The 25169-nt window shown below is 38.2% G+C and overlaps 1 protein-coding gene across 6 annotated transcripts in view; it reads right to left on the bottom strand.

Moving 5' to 3' along the window:
* Nucleotides 1-1319: 1319 nt before the first annotated feature.
* The window catches only part of PAICS (phosphoribosylaminoimidazole carboxylase and phosphoribosylaminoimidazolesuccinocarboxamide synthase), a 54845-nt gene continuing 30995 nt past the window's right edge, over nucleotides 1320-25169 (bottom strand). For 5 of the 6 annotated variants that reach the window (XM_088021153.1, XM_088021150.1, XM_088021151.1 and 2 more), the window contains 7 exons: nucleotides 23710-23888; nucleotides 21079-21258; nucleotides 20865-20978; nucleotides 20101-20184; nucleotides 18339-18519; nucleotides 16833-16991; nucleotides 1320-4987 (listed from right to left, as the gene is read on the bottom strand). In XM_088021153.1, coding sequence (XP_087877279.1) covers nucleotides 4821-4987; nucleotides 16833-16991; nucleotides 18339-18519; nucleotides 20101-20184; nucleotides 20865-20978; nucleotides 21079-21258; nucleotides 23710-23888 — 1064 coding nt within the window. In that variant the 3' untranslated portion in view covers nucleotides 1320-4820. Of the gene's footprint in view, nucleotides 4988-16832; nucleotides 16992-18338; nucleotides 18520-20100; nucleotides 20185-20864; nucleotides 20979-21078; nucleotides 21259-23709; nucleotides 23889-24524; nucleotides 24538-25169 lie in introns of all 6 variants that reach the window. The other variant, XM_088021152.1, reaches the window with a different exon arrangement.

Below are 25169 nucleotides of genomic sequence, written 5' to 3' on the forward strand. Positions count from 1 at the left end.
GTACCAGTGGATTTAGCCATTTGTGATTTCTGAGAAGCTTCCATGTACAGTATCTTGTCATTTTATACACTCTGTGAAGCAGGCAGAAGAAATATTTAGTTGTAACTTACAAATGAGAACTGAAGCTCACAGTAATGTGCCTAGGGAAATCCTTACTGTACCACAATGTTAGATGAACAACTCCATGCCAAGTAATTCGAGGTCATGGGGAGTTAAATGCAAAAAGCACCATTAAAACATTTTCACTCTGGCTTCCCAAGAACTGCTGGGCTGAAGATGAACTGTGGATAAGCCACATTATGCTGATTCTCTGCCCCTTTTCCCTGTTTTTTATTTAGAGATTTCATTTATTTGACAAAAAGAGAGACAGCGAGAGAGCGAACACAGCAGGGGGAGTGGGAAAGGGAGAAGCAGGCTTCCCTCAGAGCAAGGAGCCCGATGCGGGGCTCGATCCCAGCACCCTGGGATCATGACCTGAGCTGAAGGCAGACGCTTAACTACTGAGCCACCTAGGTGCCCCCTTTTTCCCTGTTTAGAAATGAAATCAGCTGAAGGGAATATTAAATTCAAGGTGATTTTCATGGCAAATCAGTTCCACTCATACCATCTTCTATAGTCTGCCAAAGGGGATGTTATATAATGTATTCATGTGTTAGGATATACTTCACATATGTTGACTCATTTAATTCTCCTAACAGGATGAGGGAGGGAGTATTATTAGTCTCATTTTACACTTGAAGTAGAGGCATAAAGTAATTTACTGAAGGTCACATCATCCTTCACCTGGACTATAATAGCTCCTTAACCAATCTCCTTGCTTGTCCACACAATAGCCAGAGAACTTTAAAAACATGTTAAATATGTCACATCATGACCCTGCTCAAACTCTCCAGTGGTTTTCCTTTTGTACTGTAGCGTGGCCTGTAGGTCCTAAGTGATCTAGTCTTTGCTCACCAGAGCTCCAGCAATAGTGGCATGTTTGCAGGTCCTCAAAAAGGCAAAGCTGTTTCACTTCCTGCCCCTAGTCTGGGTACTTCCCCACATTTTTATATGGCTTGCTCTTTTACATCATTGCTCTGCTCTTTGCAAAAACCTTCCTCTTATCCCCAGCACTGTCCTACCACCTTGGTTATTCTTCATATGCACTTATACTTCCCTAACTCTACCTAAGACATCTTTTATGGTTTGTTATCCCCAGTAAGATTTTTGTGACAGTGGGAGCCTTGTTTCTGTTTAGTGCTGCTTTCCTAGGGCCTAGAATAAAACCAGACAAAGCATGTTATTTCATGAGTAGATGAATGAATAAAGCTTCACACAACTTATCTTTGTCTTTTATTTGACTACAGTGTTTACATTTCAATGAAGGCTTTAAAGCAACAGCAACTGTAAGCATGCCTTTGTGATACAAAGTTAAGTACTGTATTACTTGGACAAATTTTTCTTCCTCTTTTTATGTTCACCTACAAGCCCAAAGAAAGTATAATCACCCAAAGATGGCAAACTAGGTAGGTTTGTATAAGTTAATATAACAGTTAAAATACTTTCAAACAAGTATTTTCTCTAGTATTAATGAAACTACCCTGCTGAGGATATACATACTCTAAAAAACTAAAAGTGAAAATGATAATGACCATTGAAATGGTCAGTCCTATCTACTAGTCTAAATCAGTGTTTGAAATTTCTCATGTACTGTACCAAAGCAGGTGGAATTTTTGCAGGTAGAGATAGAAAAGCTGAAATTGCAGCCAATGACTATTCAGAGGCCACAAAACCAGTTTAAAGATGTTAAAATCATATCTTTTTAATTGTTCTTGTGGACTAACATAAGAGAATGAAACAGTACATAATTTTTACAATTCTCCCATCTCTAGCAGACTGCTAGGCATGGCACATCAAAGCAAAAGGCAACGTGAAGAAAATAAAGTGTAAGATTATATTTTCTCCTCTACTGCAGCTTCCAATCCAACAAAGAAGTACTAGGCATAGCACATCAAAGCAAAAGGCAACGTGAGGAAATAAAGTGTAAGATTATATTTTCTCCTTTCTTGCTGCTTCCATCCAACAAAGAAAAAGGGATTTGGGAAGGTTTCATGGAGAGAGTGAAGATGAAGCTCTAGTAACAGATTTAAATGACAACAGATTTTAATAATTCATTGTAGGAACTAAAAGTACATTGAATGGATAAAGATGTGGTATGTATATACAATGGAATATTACTCAGCCATCAAAAAGAATGAATTCTTGCCATTTGTAACAACATGGAGCTAGAGTGTATTATGCTAAGCAAAATCAGTCAGAGAAAGACAAATACCGTATGATTTCACTCATGCAGAATTTAAGAAACAGAACAGATGAACATATGGAGGGGTGGGAAGAGGGGAACAAACCATAAAAGACTCTTAATGATAGAGAAAAAAACAGGATTGATGGAGGGATGTGGGTGGGGGATGGGCTAGATGGGTGATGGGTATTAAGGAGGGCACTTGTTATGATGTGCACTGGGTGTTGTATTTAAGTAATGAATCACTGAATTCTACTCCTGAAACCAATATTGCACTGTATGTGAACTAACTAGAATTTAAATTAAAACTAAAAATAAAAACTTAAAAAAGGAAAAAGAAAAAAAAGAAAAGTACAGATAAGTGAAAGTCAAAAATTATGAGGAAAGCAAGTTCTCTTGATAGGTTGCAATGATTCTTAAACTACAAATCATGACAGGCTTCAACGGAATGCAAACACCAATGCAATCTGTTGGTAAATTTTGTGTGCAATTCTCTAGTGAGAGTCAAGGGCATTCGTATTTTCAAAGGAGTCTATGTTGCAAAAGAGATGTTAACAGTTTATGCTGTCAGTCCTTGGACAACTTCAAAATGTTGAGAATGAAGACCTTCTAGATCAGTCCAATAATGTAGAATTTGACCCACCTGAGACTTTTGAACAGAGGATGGGTAAACCAGGTAAATTCAGAACTCTGTAATAAGTGAGATGTGAAAATGTAAGAGAGAAATATTAAGGATGAACTAACACTTCTGATTTGGGACAGAGAGTACAGCCAGTTAATAGGCTGGATGGCAGATGAAGTAAGTTTGGGGCATTCAGACAGAGAGGAATGAACAGTTCAAACTACAAGTCTACAAATACAGAGCTAAGAGTCAGTAATGCTAGTTTTAGCTGAAGGAGTTACTCCAATGATTACTTATAAGTAATGGAGGGACTCAATAGAAGAAACATCAATACTTAAAGGGAAAGAAGAATATAATAAAAACATCAGGATTGAGGTTGGAATATCTTAGTGTCTAGTCAAAGAAAGGAATGGTTAGGACAATCATACCCTGCCCCATGAGATGAGGTAAAAGAAGTGATAAGAGATGCTAGCTTGTTAACAATTCAGAGGGAGGTGAAAAGGTATAGACAGTGTAAGCCAGTGGCAAGGATCTTACCAAGATTTCATCCATAGCAGAGATTCTTTTTTTTCCCCACACACAGTGTGGGTTTTGTTTTTTTTTAAGATTTTATTTATTTGTCAGAGAGAGAGACAGAGTGAGCGAGCACAAGCAGGGGGAACAGCAGGCAGGAGGAGGGAAGCAGGCTCCCCGCTAAGTGAGGAGCATGATGCAGGACTCGATCCCAGGACCCTGGGATCATGACCTGAGCCGAAGGCAGACACTTAACTGACTGAGCCACCCAGACATCCCTGTAGCAGAGATTCTTAACATTTTAATCCTTTGGATAAAAACGATGATTGCCCCCTTTCCATAAAAGTGAACACAGACATAAAATTCTACATGGAAGTTCAAGGGGTTCATAGACATTCAGATTAAAGTTTAGTGATCTATAAAAAAAGTCCTCAGGTCTGTGTAATGTAACAGTGATTTCCAAACATGGTTTATAGATTGATGATGAACTATAACATCTCTCAGTAACAACTGCTCCTTTAGAGGTGAATCTTACTGGGTACCTGCCCAGACTTCTATTGTTATAAGAAAGAAACTAGTATGGTTATCGACTAGGAGATTCCAATTTCAGAAAATCATGGTAGGCTGAGGATTGTTAGTTTGGCTAAAACATGTATTATCAGAATTAAAAGAATTTTATGGTCCACAGAGGCACCCCATTATAAGTAAGTAAGATTAACTAAATCTTTCATTTGGAATGACAAAGGTGACTCTACTTTTTTTTTTCCATGGGAAATTGCTCTAACATCCATCAGAGAAGTTCTCAGAAAAGTCCCCTTTCTATAGCTTCCACAGTATCCCTTCATCTTATTTCATGTGTCTTCCCTACCCCCAATATCAATCTCAACTTTAAACAAACAAAAGCAAAACAAAACAGCATCTTGGTCTATAGCTGGGGATAAATACACATCTATTTTGAGAGAGTGACTACAAATAAAACACCACACCCTTAGGATTTTGTAAAGATCATAATGTAAAAGAGGACTATATTGCTCTTGTCACTCTAAGATACAAGCATTTTAACTTTTTAAAACTTATGGGTTGAGATACAGAAAGTCAAGTAATAACTTTAGAGCTCTATAACAAGACATTATTAGTATTTAAGAAATATATTTGATTGTTATCTACCCAATTAGGACCATATAGTAGCTAAGAGATTTTAAAAGTGCCCTTATACTAATTTCACTTCCTCTAAAGAAATGTTAATATCTCCAGAGTCTACTGATCCATGAATCTAGAGAGGCATTTATTCACTAGTAAATTTTATTGTTTTCTTTGATTGATTTAAAAACTTTTCATCTTGATTTTTTTCTGAAACTAAACAAGAAATGTAGTTTTTCTCAAAAAAAAAAAGGCAATGATGTTTTATAAATTGCCCTCTTGGATTTTCTTGTCAGCCTGCTTCAAGGAAATCCATGTGTTCAATATACTTGCTCGCAGTTTAGCCCATACCAAATGGTTGTTTAATCCAAATATCTGAGCAGCAAACTGAGCTGATCCTTCCGGAGAAAGTATGGTTGAACAGCCAAGACCTATTGGTTCAGAAAGGAAAAGATAATATTAAGCTGTCAGTCAATAATGAAAAGAGCACTTAATAAACTTTTTTTTTTTTAAAGTAATCTCTACACCCAACATGGGGCTCAAACTCACGACCCCAAGATCAAGAGTCACATGCTCTACCAACTGAGCCAGCCAGGGGCCCCTAGTAAACTACTGTATACTCAGAAAATTCCTGTTAATCACAAACAATAAAAAGCTACTGTATCATCCTTGTCTAAAGTAGGATCTGCAGAAGGAGTTCCATCTCTACAACTGGAGTGATAAAGTGATTATTAAGAGAATAAGTAGTATTTCTCTACCACGAACAGGTATTTTATATACATCTATCACTTTGTTTTTAGATTTTATTTATTTATTTGACAGAGAGAGAGAGCACACATAGAATAGGAGAAGCAGCAGGCAGAAGAAGAGGGAGAAGCAGGTTCGCCAAGCAGGGAGTCCAAGTAGGGCCTGATCCCGGGACCCTGGGATCATGACCCAAGCCCAACAACTGAGCCACCCAGCCACCCCTATCTATCACTTTTTTCACTGAATCAATCTGCAAAGAAATTCACCTTTTTCAAAGTTCTTTTCACATAGAATAAACCTTTAAATCACTGAGGAAAGGCAAGAGAAATACAACAAGGATCAAGTGGACAGAAGCACCTGTTCTTGGATAAATTTGAGGTATGCACATTTTTTTGACAATTTTCTAGCTGCTACTTTTGTCTTTGTACTTCAACTATTCTAACATCTTTAAGCAGTAAAAAAGTTAAAACCAAAGAATAATTTAACGAAATACCAGGTTCTAAGTAAATTCAATATTAATAAGATCTAAGAAAGTAACCTCCTTGGGGGCCACATGTTTACTCAGGCAGACTTTCTATTATGGGGTGGTACTATTATGTCTGTGTCGCTCAAGTGAAATACTAACTAGCTTACAGACCCAAAAGGTCCATTTCCCCAACATTCTTGGAATTCATCAGGCTCTTTGACTCCCACTACCTTCAATAAGAATCAAGTATAAATCACAAGACAAATTTATTATAGTTTGTATTAATAAATCAATTTATGCAGCTCCATCACTTACTATGTGATATTGGTCAAGGTACTTAATGTTAACTTTAGTGTCCTTATCTATTAAGGTGTGAGTATTCAACAAGTTAATATACATAAAGCGCTTGGAGCAGTGCCTGGTGCATAGTAAGTACTCAATGAATGTCAACTGTTAGGAGTAGTAGTATTCTAGGTACAGGGTTCTACTCTAGTAACTGAAATACCTGTGCCTATACTGCTCAGGACTCCCTTTCTAACATCAGGAAAGCTTAATTAGCAAAAAATTAGGTTATCTAGTGAGCATGCCATAAGAGAAAGAGAAGTAGTTTTCAGGATTTTACAAAGGCCACTGTAAAACTTTTCCTGAAAAGATTATCCCCAATTCTAGCGATCAGAATGTACAGATCTTTCAGATTCCCTCTCTCTCCTTGGACAGTACTAGATAAAAACTGCCAAATTTTTGCTCATCACATTCTCCCTTTTCTAAACTCCACTGATAATACCTATACTATTCCTCTGGCATAAATGGAGTTATACTTTCATTTATAGCCACAGTAAATGTTTAACTAGAGAAGTTGATACATTCAGATGTCCAGCTAAAGATCTACTTAAACATGGATTAATCAAAGTTGTATCCCTTAAACTGTATAAAGATAGCATTAAGTAGCTGAATGCTATATTAAAAAGTTTGTTCAATGTTTAACTGACTATAAATCAAATATGCTCAGCTGTAAAAATTAATGGTATCTTATTTTTTTCTATACTTGAAGAAAGATACCTGCCAAAGCTTTAAACAAAAATAAAAACAGCAGTAAAGGAAATAAAGAGAACAGGCACAAACACGTAAGAACAAAGAGGTAACAGTGATAACTTTTTGTCAGCTGAAAAGGAAATTGAGTGGTAACAACTAACTTAGTAGACCAAGAAAATTTTATCCTAAACTGGAAGCAGGAAAAGATGAGAAGCAATGTGACCAATGTTAAAAAACCCATGCAAAGGTTGGGGAATTAGCGGCACCTGATACCCCTGAAGGGAGAGGTGGGGGTGAAAATGGGGCTAAAAAAAAAAGAGGACTTGCTTAAAGTCAAGCAGCAGTTAGGCCATCATATCTCCTGCGCCACTCTATGTACCTGAGCAATTGGCCCTTCTGCACCGTAGCAGAGTCAAAAATTCTTGTGAAGGTAAAAGGGATTGTTAGTCCAGACTTCTGTGGACCAGAGGGTACGAGGCATAGCTGAGACAGGAATGCCACAGTGAAAAAAGGGGGTTAAGTTTATACATGTATTAAGATCACCAGATTCCAGAATGCTGGCAGTCAGGTTTATTCCTCCAGGTAGGAGACTGAGACTAGAATGAAAAACTCAATAGAAGGGTTGGAGAAATATTCCAGAGAGTATAGCAATAAGAGAAAGAAAAAACAGAAGCCAAAAAGTTCCAATTTGAATAGTAAATCCAAAAATGAGAAAAGAAAGAAAATGGAGGGAGAAGGAAAGTATTAAGTAATTGAAGAAAATTTCCCAGGACTAAAGAATCAGAGTTCCAGATTTAAAGAGCCCACTGAGGGGCGCCTGGGTGGCTCAGTCATTGGGCGATTGCCTTTGGCTCAGGTCATGATCTCAGAGGCCTGGGATCGGGCCCCGCATCGGGCTCCCTGCTCCGCGGGAGGCCTGCCTCTCCCTCTCCCACTCTCCCTGCTTGTGTTCCCTCTCTTGCTGTGTCTCTCTCTGTCAAATAAATAAATAAAATCTTAAAAAAAAATAAAGAGCCCACTGAAAGCCCAAGATGAAAATAATCATCAAGACACATCTTTGCGAAATTTAAGAAAAATGCATAGAAAAAGATCCTAAAAGTTTCCAGAAAAAAAAACAATTCACAAATGACCTAGAATCAGAATGGTAAAAAGGCACTGGAGTTTTCAGTAACTCTGGAAGCTAGAAGACAATGAAGTAATGCCTTCAAAAGGCATTTCTGAAGGAAGATGATTTTCAATCTAAATTCCATTCCTAAATTATTGAGTGTGAGGCTATGATGGAAACGTTTTAGATATACGAGTTCTCAAAAAGTTTACCATCTGTACCCCTTCCTCAGGAAGTTCGCTACGAATGCTCTCCAACAAATTAAGGAGTAAACAAAGAAAGAGGAAGACATGGGACCTAAGTAACAGGGCAAAATGCATGTCACAATGATGGTAAAGAGAAATCCTAAGATAATGACAGTACAGTAGGCCTAGAGAGAAGCCAGTCCGTAGTGGAAGGCTCAAGTACTTAACGTATTTGACACATAACACAAGCAAATTTACAATAAAATAAAAAAGATTGGCATTTAACAAGCAATCAACTCCTACTGAAACAATATGGACTCTCAGGACTGGTAGATCAGATCATTATCTTGGACTGTGATGAGCTTACCACAATATTGTTATTCTATGAGATTCTGTTCAGCCAACTGATAAAATTTCCTTGTATATTATTTATTCTGGTCCCTAATTTATAGAAGTAAAGTTTCATTTCCTTTACAGAAGTAACATAATCACATTTACTTTAAAAAAAACTCAAAACCGGGGGGAGGAGCAAGATGGCAGAAGAGTAGGAGACCTAAATTTTGTCTAGCCCCAGGAATTCAGCTAGATAATTATCAAACCATTCAGAACACCTACAAACTCAACAGATCGAAGAAAAGAATAGCAGCAACTCTCTGAACAGAAAAGCAACCACTTTCTGGAAGGTAGGACATGAGGAGAAGTGAATCCAAGGTGATATACGGGATGATAGACAGGGGCGGGGAGCCTCCTCAGCCAGCTACCCGCAAATGATAGAGCAGCGGAGCACAATATCGGAACTTTTAGCAGTCTGCTTTGCTGAGGGCCATCATGACAGTGGCTTGGGGGGGTGGAACCCTCGCTGGGACAGTGTGGTCTCTGGACCCTCGGGGTCACAGGAAGACCGGGGGTGCCTGAGTGTGGCAGAGTTCCCAGGCATCAGAGCAGGAAAGCCGGCTGCAGAGACGGAGCCGAGGCGTGGGCTCTCAGCTCGGGGTTGCCATAAACTGATCGGTGACAGTCCGGCCACTGCTCTTCCAGTAGGGACCCAACAAGCAGCAGATTGGGGAGATTCCCCTTCCTCCCGGGGGAGGAGCGGCGCGGGGGCTCACCGCAGGGATCTGCTGGGTTTGGAGACTCCACACGGGGGTCGAGATAGAAACGCTCGGTCACAGGCCAGGTGAGCACAGAGTAGGCACGGGAGACCAGGGAGATGGGAGTGATTGACGCTTTTCTCTGGGGGCTCACTGAGGAGTGCGGCCCCGAGCTCTCCACTCCTCTGGGACCAGAGATTGGGAGAACGCCATTGTCATTCTTGTCCTCCAAAGCTGTAGGGAAAGCTTTCAGGGAACAAAAGCTACCGAGAACAAACCCGAGCAGATGACTTAGCCTGGCCCCAGCAAGGGCGGGGCAATTCCGCCTCCAGCAGACATTTGAGAACCACTGCAACAGGCCCCTCCCGCAGAAGATCAGCAAGAACAGCCAGCCAAGACCAAGTTTACCCATCAATGAGAACGGCAAAACAACGGTGCTAGGGGAATACCGCACATAGAATTCATAGTTTTCCCATGATGTTTAGTCTTTCAAAGTTAATTTTTTAAATTTTTATTTTTTTCTTTTTCTATTTTTTTTAGTTGAATTATTCTTCTTTCCTTTTTCAACCAACATCATCTTGTCAATTCCTTTTTTTAAAATCTTTTTAAATTTTTCATTTTTACAGTCATACTCTAGCTCTTCATTGTACTTAACCTTATTTTTTATATATGTATTTTTCTTCCATTAAAATTTTGGGGTAGTTTCTTCTAACGAACCAAAATATACCCTAAATCTAGTATATGACGTTGTCCTAGTCTCCTGCCTATTCACATTCCTTTTTTTAAAAAATTTTTTCATTCTTTTTTCAACTAACTTATCAATTCCTTTTTTAAAATCTTTTTTAATTTTCATCTTTACAGTCATATTCCATCCCTTCATCGTATTTACCCTTATTTAATTTATTTATTTGACAGAGAGAGACACAATGAGAGAGGGAACACAAGCAGGGGGAGTTGGAGAGGGAGAAGCAGGCTTCTCGCTGAGCAGGAAGCCCGATGCGGGGCTTGATACCAGCACCCTGGGATCATGACCTGAGCTGAAGGCAGACGCTTAACAACTAAGCCACCCAGGCGCCCCTACCCTTACTTTTGTATATATGTAAAAGTTTTTCTTTCTTTAAAATTTTGGGAGGCAGTTTCTTCTAACAGGCCAAAATACACCCAAAATCTAGTGTTTGGCTGTTATATTCACCAGCCTGATATTTCTTTTTCTTTTTCTTTTTTTTTTGTTCCCTTTTTCCCCTGGTTTCAGGTCTCTTCCGATTTGTTTAGTGTGTATTTTTCTGGGGTCGTTGTTACCCATTTAGCATTTTTTTAGCGTTTTGTTTTCTCATTCATCTATTATGCTCTGGACAAAATGACAAGATGGAAAAACTCACCTCAAAAAAAAGAACAAGAGGCAGTATCGACTGCCAGGGACCTAATCAATACAGACATTAGTATGATGTCAGAACTAGAGTTCAGAATGACGATTATAAAGATACTAGCTGGGCTTGAAAAAAGTATAGAAGATACTAGAGAATCCCTTTCTGGAGAACCAAAATAAAATCTAGCCAAGTCGAAATCAAAAAGGCTATTAATGAGATGCAATAAAAAATGGAGGCTCTAACTGCTAGGATAAATGAGGCAGAAGAGAGAATTAGTGATATAGAAGACCAAATGATGGAAAATAAACAAGCTGAGAAAAAGAGAGATAAACAACTACTAGATCACGAGGATAGAATTTGAGAGATAAGTGATACCATAAAGCGAAACATTAGAATAATTGGGATCCCAGAAGAAGAACAAACAGAGGGGCAGAAGGTATACTGGAACAAATTATAGGAGAGAACTTCCCTAATTTGGGGAAGGAAAGAGGCATCAAAATCCAGGAGGCACAGAGAACTGCCCTCAAAATCAATAAAAATAGGTCAACACCCCACATCTCATGGTAAAACTCACAAGTCTCAGAGACAAAGAGAAAATGCTGAAAGCAGCTCGGGACAGGAGGTCTGTAACCTACGATGGTAGAAACATTAGATTGGCAGCAGAGCTATCCACAAGAGACCTGGCAAGCCAGAAAGGACTAGCATGATATCTTCAGAGCACTAAATGAGAAAAATATGCAGCCAAGAATATTATATCCAGCTAGGCTGTCACTGAAAATAGAAGGAGAGAGAAAAAGCTTCCAGGACAAACAAAAACTAAAAGAATTTGCAAACACCAAACCAGCCCAACAAGAAATATTGAAAGGGGTCCTTAAGCAAAGAGAAAGCCTAAAAGTAACATAGACCAGAAAAGAACAGAGACAGTTAACAGTCACCTTACAGGCAATAAAATGGCACTAAATTCTTATCTTTCAATAGTTACCCTGAATATAAATGGACTAAATGCCCCAATCAAAAGACACAGGGTATCAAATTGGATAAAAAAGCAAGACCCATCGATATGCTGTCTGCAAGAGACACTTTAGACACAAAAGACACCTCAAGATTTAAAGTGGAGGGCAGAAAACCATTTACCGTTCTAACAGACATCAAAAGAAAGCTGGGGTGGCAATCCTTTTATCAGACAAATTAGATTTTAAACCAAAGACTATAATAAGAGATGAGGAAGAACACTATATCATACTTAAAGGGTCTATCCAACAAGATCTAACATTATTAAATATCTATGCCCCTAACATGGGAGGAGCCAATTATATAAGCCAATTAATAACAAAATAAAAGAAACACATCGACAATAATACACTAATAGTAGGGGACTTTAACATCCCATTCACTGCAATGGACAGATTATCTAAGCAGAAGATCAACAAGAAAACAAGGGCTTTGAATGACACACTGGACCAGATGGACTTCACAGATATATTGAGAGCATTCCATCCTAAAGCAACAGAATACACATTCTTCTTGAGTGCACAAGGAGCATATCCCAGAACAGATTACATACTGAGTCATAAATCAGGTCTCAACCAGTACCAAAAGACTGGAATCATTTGCTGCATATTTTCAGACCACAGTGCTTTGAAACTAGAACTGAATCAGAAGAGGAAAGTGGGAAAGAACTCAAATACATGGAGGCTAAGTAGCATCCTATTAAAGAATGAATGGGTCAACCAGGAAATTAGAGAAGAATTAAAAAAATTCATGGAAGCAAATGAAAATGAAAACACAACTGTTCAAAAAAAAAAAAAAAGACAACTATTCAAAATCTTTGGGATGCTGCAAAGGTGGTCCTAAGAGGAAAGTATACAGCAATACAAGCCTTTCTCAAGAAACAAGAAAGGTCTCAAATACACAACCTAACCCTACACCTAGAGGAGCTGGAGAAAGAACAGCAAATAAAGCCTAAACTCAGCAGGAGAAAAGAAATAATAAAGATCAGAGCAGAAATCAATGAAATAGAAACCAAAAGAACAGTAGAATAGATCAACAAGACTAGGAGCTGGTTCTTTCAAAGAATTAATAAGACTGATAAACCCTTGGCCAGACTTATCAAAAAGAAAAGAGAAAGAACCCAAATAAATAAAATCACGAATGAAAGAGGAGAGATCACAACCAATACCAAAGAAATACAATTATAAGAACATATTATGAGAAACTATCTGCCGGCAAATTAGATAATCTGGAAGAAATGCATGCATTCCTAGAGATGTATAAACTACCAAAGCTGAACCAGGAAGAAATAGAAAACCTGAACAGACCCATAACCACTAAGGAAATTGAAGCAGTCATAAAAAATCTCCCAACAAACAAGAGCCCAGGGCCAGATGGCTTCCCAGGGGAATTCTACCAAACATTTAAAGAATTAATACCTATTCTTCTGAAACTGTTCCAAAAAATAGAAATGGAAGGAAAACTTCCAAACTCATTTTATGAGGCCAGCATTACTTTGATCCCCAAACCAGACTAAGACCCCATCAAAAAGGAGAACTACAGACCAATATCCCTGATGAACATGGATGCAAAAATTCTCATCAAAATACTGGCCAATAGGATCTAACAGTACATTAAAAGGATTATTTACCACGACCAAGTGGGATTTATTCCTGGGCTGCAAGTTTGGTTCAACATCCGCAAATCAATCGACGTGATACAATACATTAATTAAAGAAAGAACAAGAACCATATGATCCTCTCAATAGATGCAGAAAAAGCATTTGACAAAGTACAGCATCCTTTCTTGATTTAAACTCTTCACAGTGTAGGGATAGAGGGTACACACCTCAATATCATAAAAGCCATCTATGAAAAACCCACATTGAATATCATCCTCAATGGGGAAAAACTGAGAGTTTTTCCCCTAAGGTCAGAAACATGGCAGGGATGTCCACTATCACCACTGCTATTCAACATAGTACTAAAAGTCCTAGCCACAGCAATCAGACAACAAAAAGAAATAAAAGGCATCCGAATCGGCAAAGAAGTCAAACTCATTCTTTGCAGATGATCATGATACTTTATGAGGAAAACCCAAAAGACTCCATCCCAAAACTTCTAGAACTCATACAGGAATTCAGTAAAGTGGCAGGATATAAAAATCAATGCACAGAAATCAGTTGCATTTCTATACACCAACAACAAGATAGAAGAAGGAGAAATTAAAGAGTCGATCCCATTTACAATTGCACCCAAAACCATAAGATACCTAGGAATAAATTTAACCAAAGAGGCAAAGGATCTGTACTCAGAAAACTATAGAATACTCATGAAAGAAATTGAGGAAGACACGAAGAAATGGAAAAACGTTCCATGCTCTTGGACTGGGGAAGAACAAATATTGCGAAAATGTCTATGCTACCTAGAGCAATCTACACATTTAATGCAATCCCCATCAAAATACCATCAACTTTTTTCAAATAAATGGAACAAATAATCCTAAAATTTGTATGGAACCAGAAGAGACCCCGAATAACCAAAGGAATGTTGGAAAAGCAAAGCAAAGCCAGTGGCATCACAGTTCTCGACCTGAAGCTCTATTAACAAAGCCGTAATCATCATGACAGTCTGGTACTGGCACAAAAACAGATACATAGATCAATGGAACAGAATACAGAGCCCAGAAATGGACCTTCAACTCTATGGTCAACTCATCTTCAACAAAGCAGGAAAGAATGTCCAATGGAATAAAGACAGTCTCTTCAACAAATGGTGTTGGGAAAATTGGACAGCGACATGCAGAAGAATGAAACTGGACCATTTCCTTATACTACACACAAAAATAGACTCAAAATGGATGAAAGACCTCAATGTGAGACAGGAATCCATCAAAATCCTAAAGGAGAACACAGGCAGCAACCTCTTTGACCTCAGCCACAGCAACTTCTTCCTAGAAACATGGAAAAGGCAAAGGAAGCAAGGGCAAAAATGAACTATGGGACTTCATCAAGAGAAGCTTTTGCACAGCAAAGGAAACAGTCAACAAAACCAAAAGACAACCAACAGAATGGGAGAAGATATTTGCAAATGATGTATCAGATAAAGGGCTAGTATCCAAAATCTATAAAGAAGTTATCAAACTCAACAACCAAAGAACAAAAAATCCAATCAAGAAATGGGCAGATGAACAGACATTTCTGCAAAGAAGACATCCAAATGACCAACAGACACATGAAAAAGTGCTCAACATCATTCGGTATCAGGGAAATACAAATCAAAACCTCAATGAGATACACACCTCATACCAGTCAGAATGGCTAAAATTAAAAAGTCAGGAAACAACAGATGTTAGTGAGGATGCGGAGAAAGGGGAACCCTCCTACACTGTTGGTGGGAATGCAAGCTGGTGCAGCCACTCTGGAAAACAGTATGGAGGTTCCTCAGAAAGTTGAAAATAGAGCTAACCTACGACCCAGCAATTGTACTATTGGGTATTTACCCCAAAGATACAAATGTAGTGATCCGAATGCACACCTGCACCCCAATGTTTATAGCAGCAATGTCCACAATATCCAAACTACGGAAAGAGCCTAGATGTCCATCAGCAGATGAATGGATAAAGATGTAGTGTACACACACACACACACACACACACACACACACACACACACAATGGAATATTAGGCAGCCATCAGAAAAAAATGAAATCTTGCCATTTGCAATGATGTGGATGGAAATAGAAGGTATTATGCTAAGCGAAATAAGTCAATCAGAGAAAGACAAGTATCATATGATCTTACTGATAGGAGGAATTTGAGAAGCAATACAGAGGATCATAGGGGAACAGAGGGAAAAATGAAACAAGATGAAATCAGAGGGGGAGACAAACCATAAGAGACTCAATCTCAGGAAACAAACTGAGGGTTGCTGGAGTGGAGGGGTTGGGAGGGATGGGGTGGCTGGGTGATGGACATTTGGGAGGGTATGTACTATGGTGAGCGCTGTGAATTGTGTAAGACTGATGAATCACAGACCTGTACCCCTGAACCAAATAATACATTATATGTTAATAAAAAAACTTAAAAAAACCCTTCAAAACCCTGAATGATGTATTTGGGGGGGGGATCCCAAATCTGGACTTGATCTAGCTACAGATCTCACCACCAGTTTATAAAAAATATAGGAAGAGCATGTTAAACATCATACAGAAATATAATCAGCCAAACCAAAATGTGGAAAATTCTTTAGGATAAACAAAAGTGAAAAAAGGATTAAAAGAGACTTAGGAGAGAGAGCAATTAAATGCAATATAAGGACTGTGTTAGATCTTGATTTGAGCAAACCAACTGTAAAAACAAATGAAATGATCAGGAAAGCTTGAACACTAACTGAAAATTAGATGATTTTAAGAAATTACCCATTAATTTTTCTGAAGTGTGATTATGGTATCCTATGATTTTTTTTTTTTAAAATGATTTTATTTATTTGAGAGCATGAGTGAGAACCCAAGTGGGGGGAACAGCAGAGGGAAAGGGAGAAGCTCCTGAGCCAGGAGCCCGATGTGGGGTTTAATCCCAGGACCCCGGGATCATGACCTGAGCCGAAGGCAGATGCTTAACCGACTGAGCCACCCAGGCACCGCCATGATCATGATTTAAAAACTAGAGTTCTGGCACGCCTGGGTGGCTCAGTCGGTTAAACATCTGCCTTGGGCTCAGGTCATGATCCTGAGGTCCTGGGATCAAGTCCCACATTGGGCTCTCTGCTCAGTGGGGAGCTTGCTTCTCCTTCTTGCCTGCTCTGCCTGCCGTTCCCCCTGCTTATGCTCTCTCTCGACAAACAAATAAAATCTTTAAAAAATAGAATAAAATAATAAAAACTAGAGTTCTTATTGCTTAGAGAAGCATATTTAAGTATAAAATGCTATGTTTGCTTGAAAATAATCCAGCAGAAAGGGCTACAGATGTAATAAGATATTAAATGTCAAAGTTGAATAATGGGTACATGAGATTTCATGTTATTCTCTCTACTATTGTGCATGTTTGAAGTTTTTCAATAAAATTTTTTTTTTTTTTTGGAGACAGAAAGCCAGCCCGAGCAGGGGGGGGAGGGCAAAAGGAGAGGGAGAGAGAGAATCTCATGCGGGCTCTCTTCACGGAGCCCGACATGGAGCGTGATCTCACAACCCTGAGATTATGACTTGAGCCGAAATCAAGAGTGAGATGTTTAACTGACTGAGCCACCCATGTGCCCCTTTAATAAACAACTTTTTAAAACTCATGTATCTTACCACTGGGTAGTCGAAGAGAAGACCACACATCCTGAGCTCCCCAGTCTGGAGTGAGTGGAGGGCAGCTGATAACTGGGTATGCAGTGTTACCAGACATCACTGGTCCTAAACCATTGCTTCTGCCTGCCACTGCCACAAATACAGTAGGAATGCCATCCCCTAGGGAAATTACATATTTGTAATTGAATTGAAAGGAGATTTTAAGATAGGTTAAAACAAAATGCCTATGTGTCTTAACTCCTTCAGTTCCTTTATTTGCAGGCTCCAGAAAAAGCATAAATAAGACACTATTATTACATATATATTCAGTATATGTCACACTTCACTACCTATTATATCTCAAGTAACAAAGTAGCAAGAATAAGTTTGGCCATCTTTGAGATCGATAGTATAAAAAGGGTACCAGAGTATTAGTGAGGGAATGGCTCAAAGGCCCTTCTACTATGGCTGCTTAGGCTCACCAAAACAAAGAATGACACCACCGGAACCAGTGTCTGTCCTGGGGTCCTTCAAACAACAGGGTTTAAGGAGACCTTGTTAATGGAGACTAGAGGTTCAGGGGCACATTATGAATGAAGGAAGGCAAATACAGTACCCAAATATTTATTACCCTTCAATATATTTTTCAACATATCTCTTAAATATTTCATTCTTTGATAAATTTTTAAGTTATTCCTTTGTTTCTTACCACAGAGATTCCTAACCTGGAATCCAAAATTTTATGTATTTGCACTTTTCTGGAGAAAGAGTTCAGGCTTTCATAAGTTTAACAAAGGTCTAGGAACTTATTCTAGTTCCCTGCCCCCTCCCCCCATCCCCGGCCCAAACCTTAATAACTACGCTCCTGTAACAACTACCTTTAGAAAGAAAACTCAAATCAACATTTTTCCCAGTTGAGAAACATTTGGTTATGTCTCCAGGACTCCATTATTTTAGATCAATACTATCCCATCAAGACATTTCTTTTATATACTAAATTCTAAAATTGTTCCTTAATTTCACATTCAAATACCTCCTAAGAAAGGCTGACCACTAACAATACTCAAAGAATCTGCTGCTTCAACCTCAGGACTCCCAAAATTGATGTGGGGCCTATCTTCTGTTGGAGCATATTAGAAACAGTACTTCAGGGGCTTCTTATTAGGTAAAAACGCATTCTAGTCTTTATTTTCCTTCCATGTTTCACTTTCTTTTGGGGGGTGGCGACCTCTACTCTCATTTATTTATTTTTAACATTTTTAAAAAAACTTGAATGCTGTTAACACACAATGTTGCATTATTTTCAAGTGTACCCATGTTGCATTTTCAATTCTTTTTCCCCGAGCCATTCTTTTATAAGTGCCTAGAGCATCTTATACTCTTTGGCAGTATAATGAAAGCCTAGATTATCACATTTTCCCTCTTGGAAATGTGGCAAATTCTTTTTCAGCATTATTAGTCCAAACCTAAAATTTTTTGGCAAAATCAGGAGAATTTCCTGAAATGCTCTAGTTATGTGACATTTACCTTCATACTCTGCTTTAATCCTCAGAGTTTCATCTGGTCCTTTATGGGCAGATGTTACCCGAAGTTCACATGGAATGCCAAAATTTCCACAAGCCTTCTTGATTTTTTCACAGTGACTGAGATCAGAAGTTGAGCCCATCAATATTACAACTCTGCACTGACTTTCTGATTTCAGAAGCAACTGGAAAAGAAAAACATGGATATGAAAAAGAAAACGGCAAAAACTGGATAAATATAGAATTGAGTATCATAAGAATAATCAGTTTACAAAGCTATAGCAGAGTAAAATTACAACTGGACAGAATATTTTCTTTCTTAATAGACCAAATTCAAGACAGAGACAAACAGGACAAAATGTAATTTATTTTTCAAAATAACCTCTGTATATAAAGAAAAGTGATCTTCATAATTAACACCTAAAGAAATTTTTAATCAGAGAAATTATATTTACTATTATAATAAAAAGCAAAGATACTCAACCCTTCTAATTAATATTCAGGAAGCTGTAATATAAAATATTTCATCCTAAGATTTTAGTCCATTGTGTTTAATGGAGATTTTAAGGCATAATCAGCCAAAATAAAGAGATCATATTATAAACCTTAAGTCAGTTACTCAGAATTCAAAATGCATGTTCCCAAGGAAATGATGTTCTGAAAACTGGCTATGAACCTTGAATAATCACAAATCCCATTTAATTTCTACAGGAGTATAGTAACAATAATACCATAAATCTAAAAGATTTGAGAGAGAGAGGGAGGGAGGGAGAGAGCACAGGGGAGCAGGGAGAGGGGCAAAGGGAAAGGGAGAGAGAATCTCAAGCATACTCCCCACTGAGTGCACAGCCTGATGCAGGGCTTGATCCCAGGACCCTGAGATCATGACCTGAGCCAAAATCAAGAGTTGGATGCTTAATGTCGTGACTGAACCACCCAGGCACCCCAATAATACCATAAATCTTAAAGTGACATTTTAATGTCACATGGAGTTCTAATTCTGAACTCTACTTATGGAACCTATGCTAATGCAACTCTGAGTAGCAGTGGAGAGATGGGTAGGAAATGTAAGGGACAGGGAGGAGACAAGGACTCTAGGTTTCCCCAACAGAATTTGGGAGTATACTGGCCAGTTTAACAACAGGGGGTTTCAGTATATCACTGAGGATAGTTCAGGTGGTACATTTCTTAAGGGCGTTCCTTTTTTTTTTTTTTTAAACCACTGGGGGGCTTTGCTGGTTGAGTGGATGACTCCTCATTTTAGCTCAGGTCATGATCTTGGGGTCCTGAGACAGAGCCCTGCGTCAGACCCTGCGTTCAGTGGAGAGTCTCCTTCAGGATTATCTCTCTCCCTCTGCTCCTCCCCCCACCTGCGCACAAGCGCGCACACACAAACACACACACTCTTTCTAAAATAATAAATATTAAAAAAAAAAAACTGGAGAAAAGAAATAACTGCACCTTCTCACTTTTATTTTCCTTTTTTTGAAAAAAGGTTTTATTTATTTATTTATTTAAAGGGCATGCAAGCAGGGGGAGGGGCAGAGGGAGGGAGAAAGAATCCCAAGCAGACTCTGTAGTGAATGGAGAGCCCGAAGTGGGGTTCAACTCCATGATCCTGAGATACTGAGATCCTGACTGGAGCTAAAATCGAGAGCCGGATGCTCAACTGACTGAGGCATCTAGATGCCCCTATTTTCCTTTTTGAAGCAAGATCTTCTTGTAGAAAAACACAGAACAGCATGGGTTTACTACAAAAGTTTTACCTCCACTCTTTCTGCAACCCACTCAAAATTTTTCTTCACCATCTGGAGCGCTTCGGGAGTTACTTCCTTGAGGTCACGATAGGACTAGAAAATAAGATAGAAAGTTTAGAATACAGATATTCTATTAGTAATATTCTTGCTAACTGAAATTATTTAATTTCTGAATTTTGGGTAGACTATGAAAAGCTTGCATAGCAAGAAATATATCTGAAAATGTATCCGAACCTATAAATTCATTTCCTGAATTAGACCAGAGAAAGTTCAGATAGTGAAGTACACTTGTATATTCATTTAAGCTTAAGTGCTTTCTACACTAGCAACTACAATTAACTGCCCTGACAATTCTTATGTATTAAGTAGAGAGCATCTGCCCTAATTTTGCTTTTTATAGGACAGAGCAGAAATGGAACCTGGTAAGATCCAGAATACTTGGGATAGAGTTCCAGATCTGCCCTTATTCTTGTAATTATGAAGATACCATCCTCTCAGCACCTTAGTTTTCAATTGGCCAAACAAGGATGACACTTGCTCTGTGTGACAGTCATAATAAATGAATAATCTATTTTGAAAATACAAGGTACTGTTCCTATTATTTTTTTTCAGGATATAGGAAATGTAAGAGATACTTATTTTTAAAAGTAAACAGCAATCAACTCTGGTTCTTATCATATGGAACAATAGTAGCCTTTTCTTTTCCTCCCATCTTCCTACTCACCTCTATCTCACCTGATCTTGAAAAGGATAAAAAAAAATCGAGGCATTACCTGTTTATCCTTCTGTTGGCTTCGATCTCCTGATGGCCAGAGTCTCCAGGAATCATTATCAATAACATCAGCAAGAACAATTTCTTTGGTGGTTACATCAACACCAAATTCAATCTAGAAATAGCATATCACCAAAGGAAAGTTTTCAAAACTCTACAACTAAAGACATTTCTCAGTTATAATCTTTATTATCAAATCTCCATTTTATTTGTACCTTCATATCAACCAGCGTACAGTTCTGGGGCAACCAGGATTTCTCCAGTATTTCAAAAATAGCCTGTGTAGCATGACTCATGATATCTACTTCAGTCTGGCCTATAACAAGTCCAGCAAAGCAAAATTTTGCAGCAATTAGCTGTTCCTCAGACCACTGTGGATCGTTATTGGCATCATCCTGAAAATAAAGTATAGGAGTACAATTATTTTAAAAATAAAAATTTTGATTTTTTGAGATAAACTGAAGTCCTTTTTTCCTTGACCATGAATTCCTCAGAAATATTTATTTTCTCTAAAGACTTAATTTTTCATTGAAATGCCCTTTAACTCACAATTATTTTTAACTTATCTAGTTTTAATAGCTACTTTAAAATTTAAGATATTCAATGAGTAACTTACTCCAGGTGATAAAGTAATTTAAAAGAATTTGCTCTCTCTATAAACTAATTTAAATAAAAGTGTGTTTTTTTTTTTCTTCATCTGAGTCAACAGAAATAGTAAGAAGGCCAAAACACACTTTAGTCCACCAAATCTTTCTAGGATGCAGTTTTCATAATCTCCTGACCTCTTTTTTTTTTCAAGGTTTTTATTTATTTATTTGATAGAGAGCACAAGTAGGCAGAGTGGCAGACAGAGGGGCAGGCAGAGGGAGAGGAGAAGCAGGCTCCCCGTTGAGCAGAGAGCCCGATATAGGGCTTGATCCCAGGACCCCAGGATCATGACCTGGGCCAAAGGGAGATGCTTAACCAACTGAGGCACCCAGGCACCCTTTTTTTTTTTTTAATATTTTATTTATTTATTTGACAGAGAGAGACACAGCGAGAGAGGGAACACAAGCAGGGGAGTGGGAGAGGGAGAAGCAGGCTTCCCGCTGAGCAGAGAGCCTGAAGCGGGGCTCGATCCCAGAACCCTGGGATCATGACCTGAGCCAAAGGCAGACACTTAATGACTGAGCCACCCAGGCACCCCCACCTTTTTTTTAAAGATTTTAAATAATCTCTACACCCAACATGGGCTCAAACTCAATCCTGAGATCAAGAGTCACATGCTCTGCCGACTGAGCCAGCCAGGCACTGCTCTTGACCTCATTTTTAATAAAAATTTATATAAGACTGTAAGTCTTTAGGGATATTATTTAATAATTCGAGAGACTTCATTTAAAGACATTAGTGAAAAAATACTTTTATTCATTTTATGTAGTGTCCCAATTTCACATGAAATTTTTCTTTTATGAATTCTGGATTTGTATTATAACCATAAGATAAACATTTTAAAGTTTGCAGTTCACTGATTATATTTGAACTAGGCCAAAAGGCTGAGAGGCAATTTTAGTTCACTGTTTAAAAACGTTACACCAGGTACGTCTGGGTGGCTCAGTCAGCTGACCACCTGCCTTCAGCTCAGGTCATGGTCCCAGGTTCCTAGGACTGAGCCCTGCGTAGGGCCCCCTGCTCAGTGGGGAGCCTACTTCTCCCTCTCCCTCTGCCTGCTGCTCCCCCTCCTTGTGTGCTCTGTCAAATAAATAAAACCTTTAAATTAAAAAAAAAAAAGCTACACAAGGTGCGCCTGGGTGGCTTGGTTGGTTGAGGGTCCAGATTCTTGGTTACGGCTCAGGTCATGATCTCAGGGTTGTGTGATGGAGCCCCCTGTCGCGCTTTCTGCTCAGTGTGGAGTCTGCTTAGGATTCTTTCCCTCCTCCTCTCCCCCGCCCCAGCTTTGTTCCTCTCACTGCATGCTTGCTAGCCATCTCCCTCTTTCTCTCTCAATAAATAAAATCTTAAAAAAAAAAAGGAAACAATAAAAATGCTACATAGACATTACTCCTGACATTGGAACTATGCTTCCTGACGTTAGAACTATGCTTAACAGCTAAACAAAGAGGGAAAGAGAAAAGCAGTTTTTTTTTTTTTAAAGATTTTGTTTATTTATTTGTACAACAGAGCAACAAGCAGGGGGCACAGCAGGTAGAGGGAGAAGCAGGTTCCCCGCTGAGCAAGGAGCCCGATGCAGGACTCAATCCCAGCACCCAGTATCATGACCTGAGCCTTAGGCAGATGCTTAAATGACTGAGGCACCCAGGCATCCCAAAAAAGCAGTTTCAATAAAGAAAACCAATACAAATTTATAACCATTGATTCCTACATCTTTTTATGTCTTTGCCTATGAGATATTGGTAATAGTTTTTCTGTATCTGAATATAAAAAGATGCCTTGTATTCACTTTTACTTCAAACTCTTTAAAAACTTAAAGTTTCTGAATTGTTGGGGCGCCTGGGTGGCTCACTTGTTAAACGTCTGCCTTCAGCTCAGGTCATGATCCCAGGGTCCTGGGATCAAGCCCTGCATCGGGCTCCCTGCTTGGTGGGAAGCCTGCTTCTCCCTCTCCCACTCCCCCTACTTGTGGTCCCTCTGTCACTGTCTCTCTCTTTCTGTCAAATAAATAAAATCTTTAAAAAATAAAATAAAATAAAGTTTCTGAATTGTTACTTTTCTTCCTAATAACTGTTAATTTTATTTTTAAATTTATTTTTTAAAGATTTTATTTAGCTTTAATAACATTTAAATCTTTTGACTTTGAAATTATGTTTGTTGCTATATTATAGTAAGACAGAGAAGCACAGAATAATTACCTTGAAAAACAGTTCCACTTTAGGTGGGTAAAACTTATATCCCTCCTTGACACCAGGATTCCTTTTGAGAAAAGAACCAGTTGCTATTCTTCTACAAACCCATTCAATTGGAATCATTTCACACTTAGGTGCAATGAAAGCTGTCTCCCCACATTTTCTGGTGAAAGCAGTTTTGATACCTACATATTGATAAAAAGGTGTTAAAAAGCATTAAAAGTGTATTAAAAAAGTTAGATCTGAGGCATAATAAAATTGCTGTTTACAAAAAACAAAATGAAACAAAAACCCTATCTAGCCAAATGTGTTATCCTTAAGTGATACTATCAAAAGTATATTAACTTTTTTGAAAAAGTAGAAGTAGGAAAACAAAATTATTAGTATGGCTTTCTTAATGCTTATCAAAATATTTAGTATTTCACAGTGGATCAGAAAGTCTGGGTCCCACTGTCTTTACCATTCATTCATTCATTCATTCATACATTCAAAAAATACTTTTGAGAAATTCCCCTGCCACTGCTTACCTAACTTTGCATAAAGCATATAACTCATCTAAGTGGTACTAAATTATCTTTAGATTTGGTTATACAATTCTCATATTTGACAGTCCAGTATTAAATATCCACTTATCACAATCAGGTACAGACCTACATTTGGATTGCCCTTTTCTCTTATATTTATATTTATATTTCTTTATATTTAAAGAAAATAATGCCTGAAAAAAAGTATCCAAGAGGTAGCAGCAAGAACATAGTGGCCAATTTGGCCAAGAGCAAAGAAAACATTTGTTCTTCCCTTCCCTTCTACTTTACTCAAACTGTTACTGGAAAACTAACATAAAAAGCTAGCTTGTGACAGAGCTATTTTATTTGGGGACATTGGAAAATAACCTAGTAATAGTTATAATATATCATGAACCATATGATCCAGCAATTCCACTCCTAGATATTGTAGGTATTAACACTGCAGCTTGAAGATGAGCATTATTATGTTAACACATAAAGGTTTCCAGGAGACGTTTTAATCATGTAAATGCTACAGGATTATTTTGTGCTGCCATATAAAAACATACATATATATTACCCTACATGAAGGGAATCTACATTTATGTAAGACCTGCACTGTTCTAAGTGTTTTATATCTCATTTAACCATACATAAAATTTTTCAGATAGTTATCATTACATTTTACAGTGAAAGAAACAGAGGCTCAAAGAAGTTAAGTAATTTGACAAGCTGGGACATGTTGCCAATCAGTAATGGTGCTTGGACCAGTTTCAAAACCTGCATTGTTTTCTCTGTACTCCCTCTGGATTTGACCAGTAAGATTCAGGAAATTGTGATATGCTACATGAACAGGAACTCTGGGAAAGAATAAGTTTAAGTAAATGGTCATTTTAACCTTTAAATAATGACTGGGCTCATGTTCATGGATAGGCAAATCATTTAAATCAATCCTTAACT

This window comes from Eumetopias jubatus, unplaced genomic scaffold (genome assembly GCF_037043125.1).
Source record: "Eumetopias jubatus isolate StellerSeaLion01/CBP00866 unplaced genomic scaffold, mEumJub1_p1.0 scaffold_2, whole genome shotgun sequence".
Classification (NCBI taxonomy): Eukaryota; Metazoa; Chordata; class Mammalia; order Carnivora; family Otariidae; genus Eumetopias; species Eumetopias jubatus.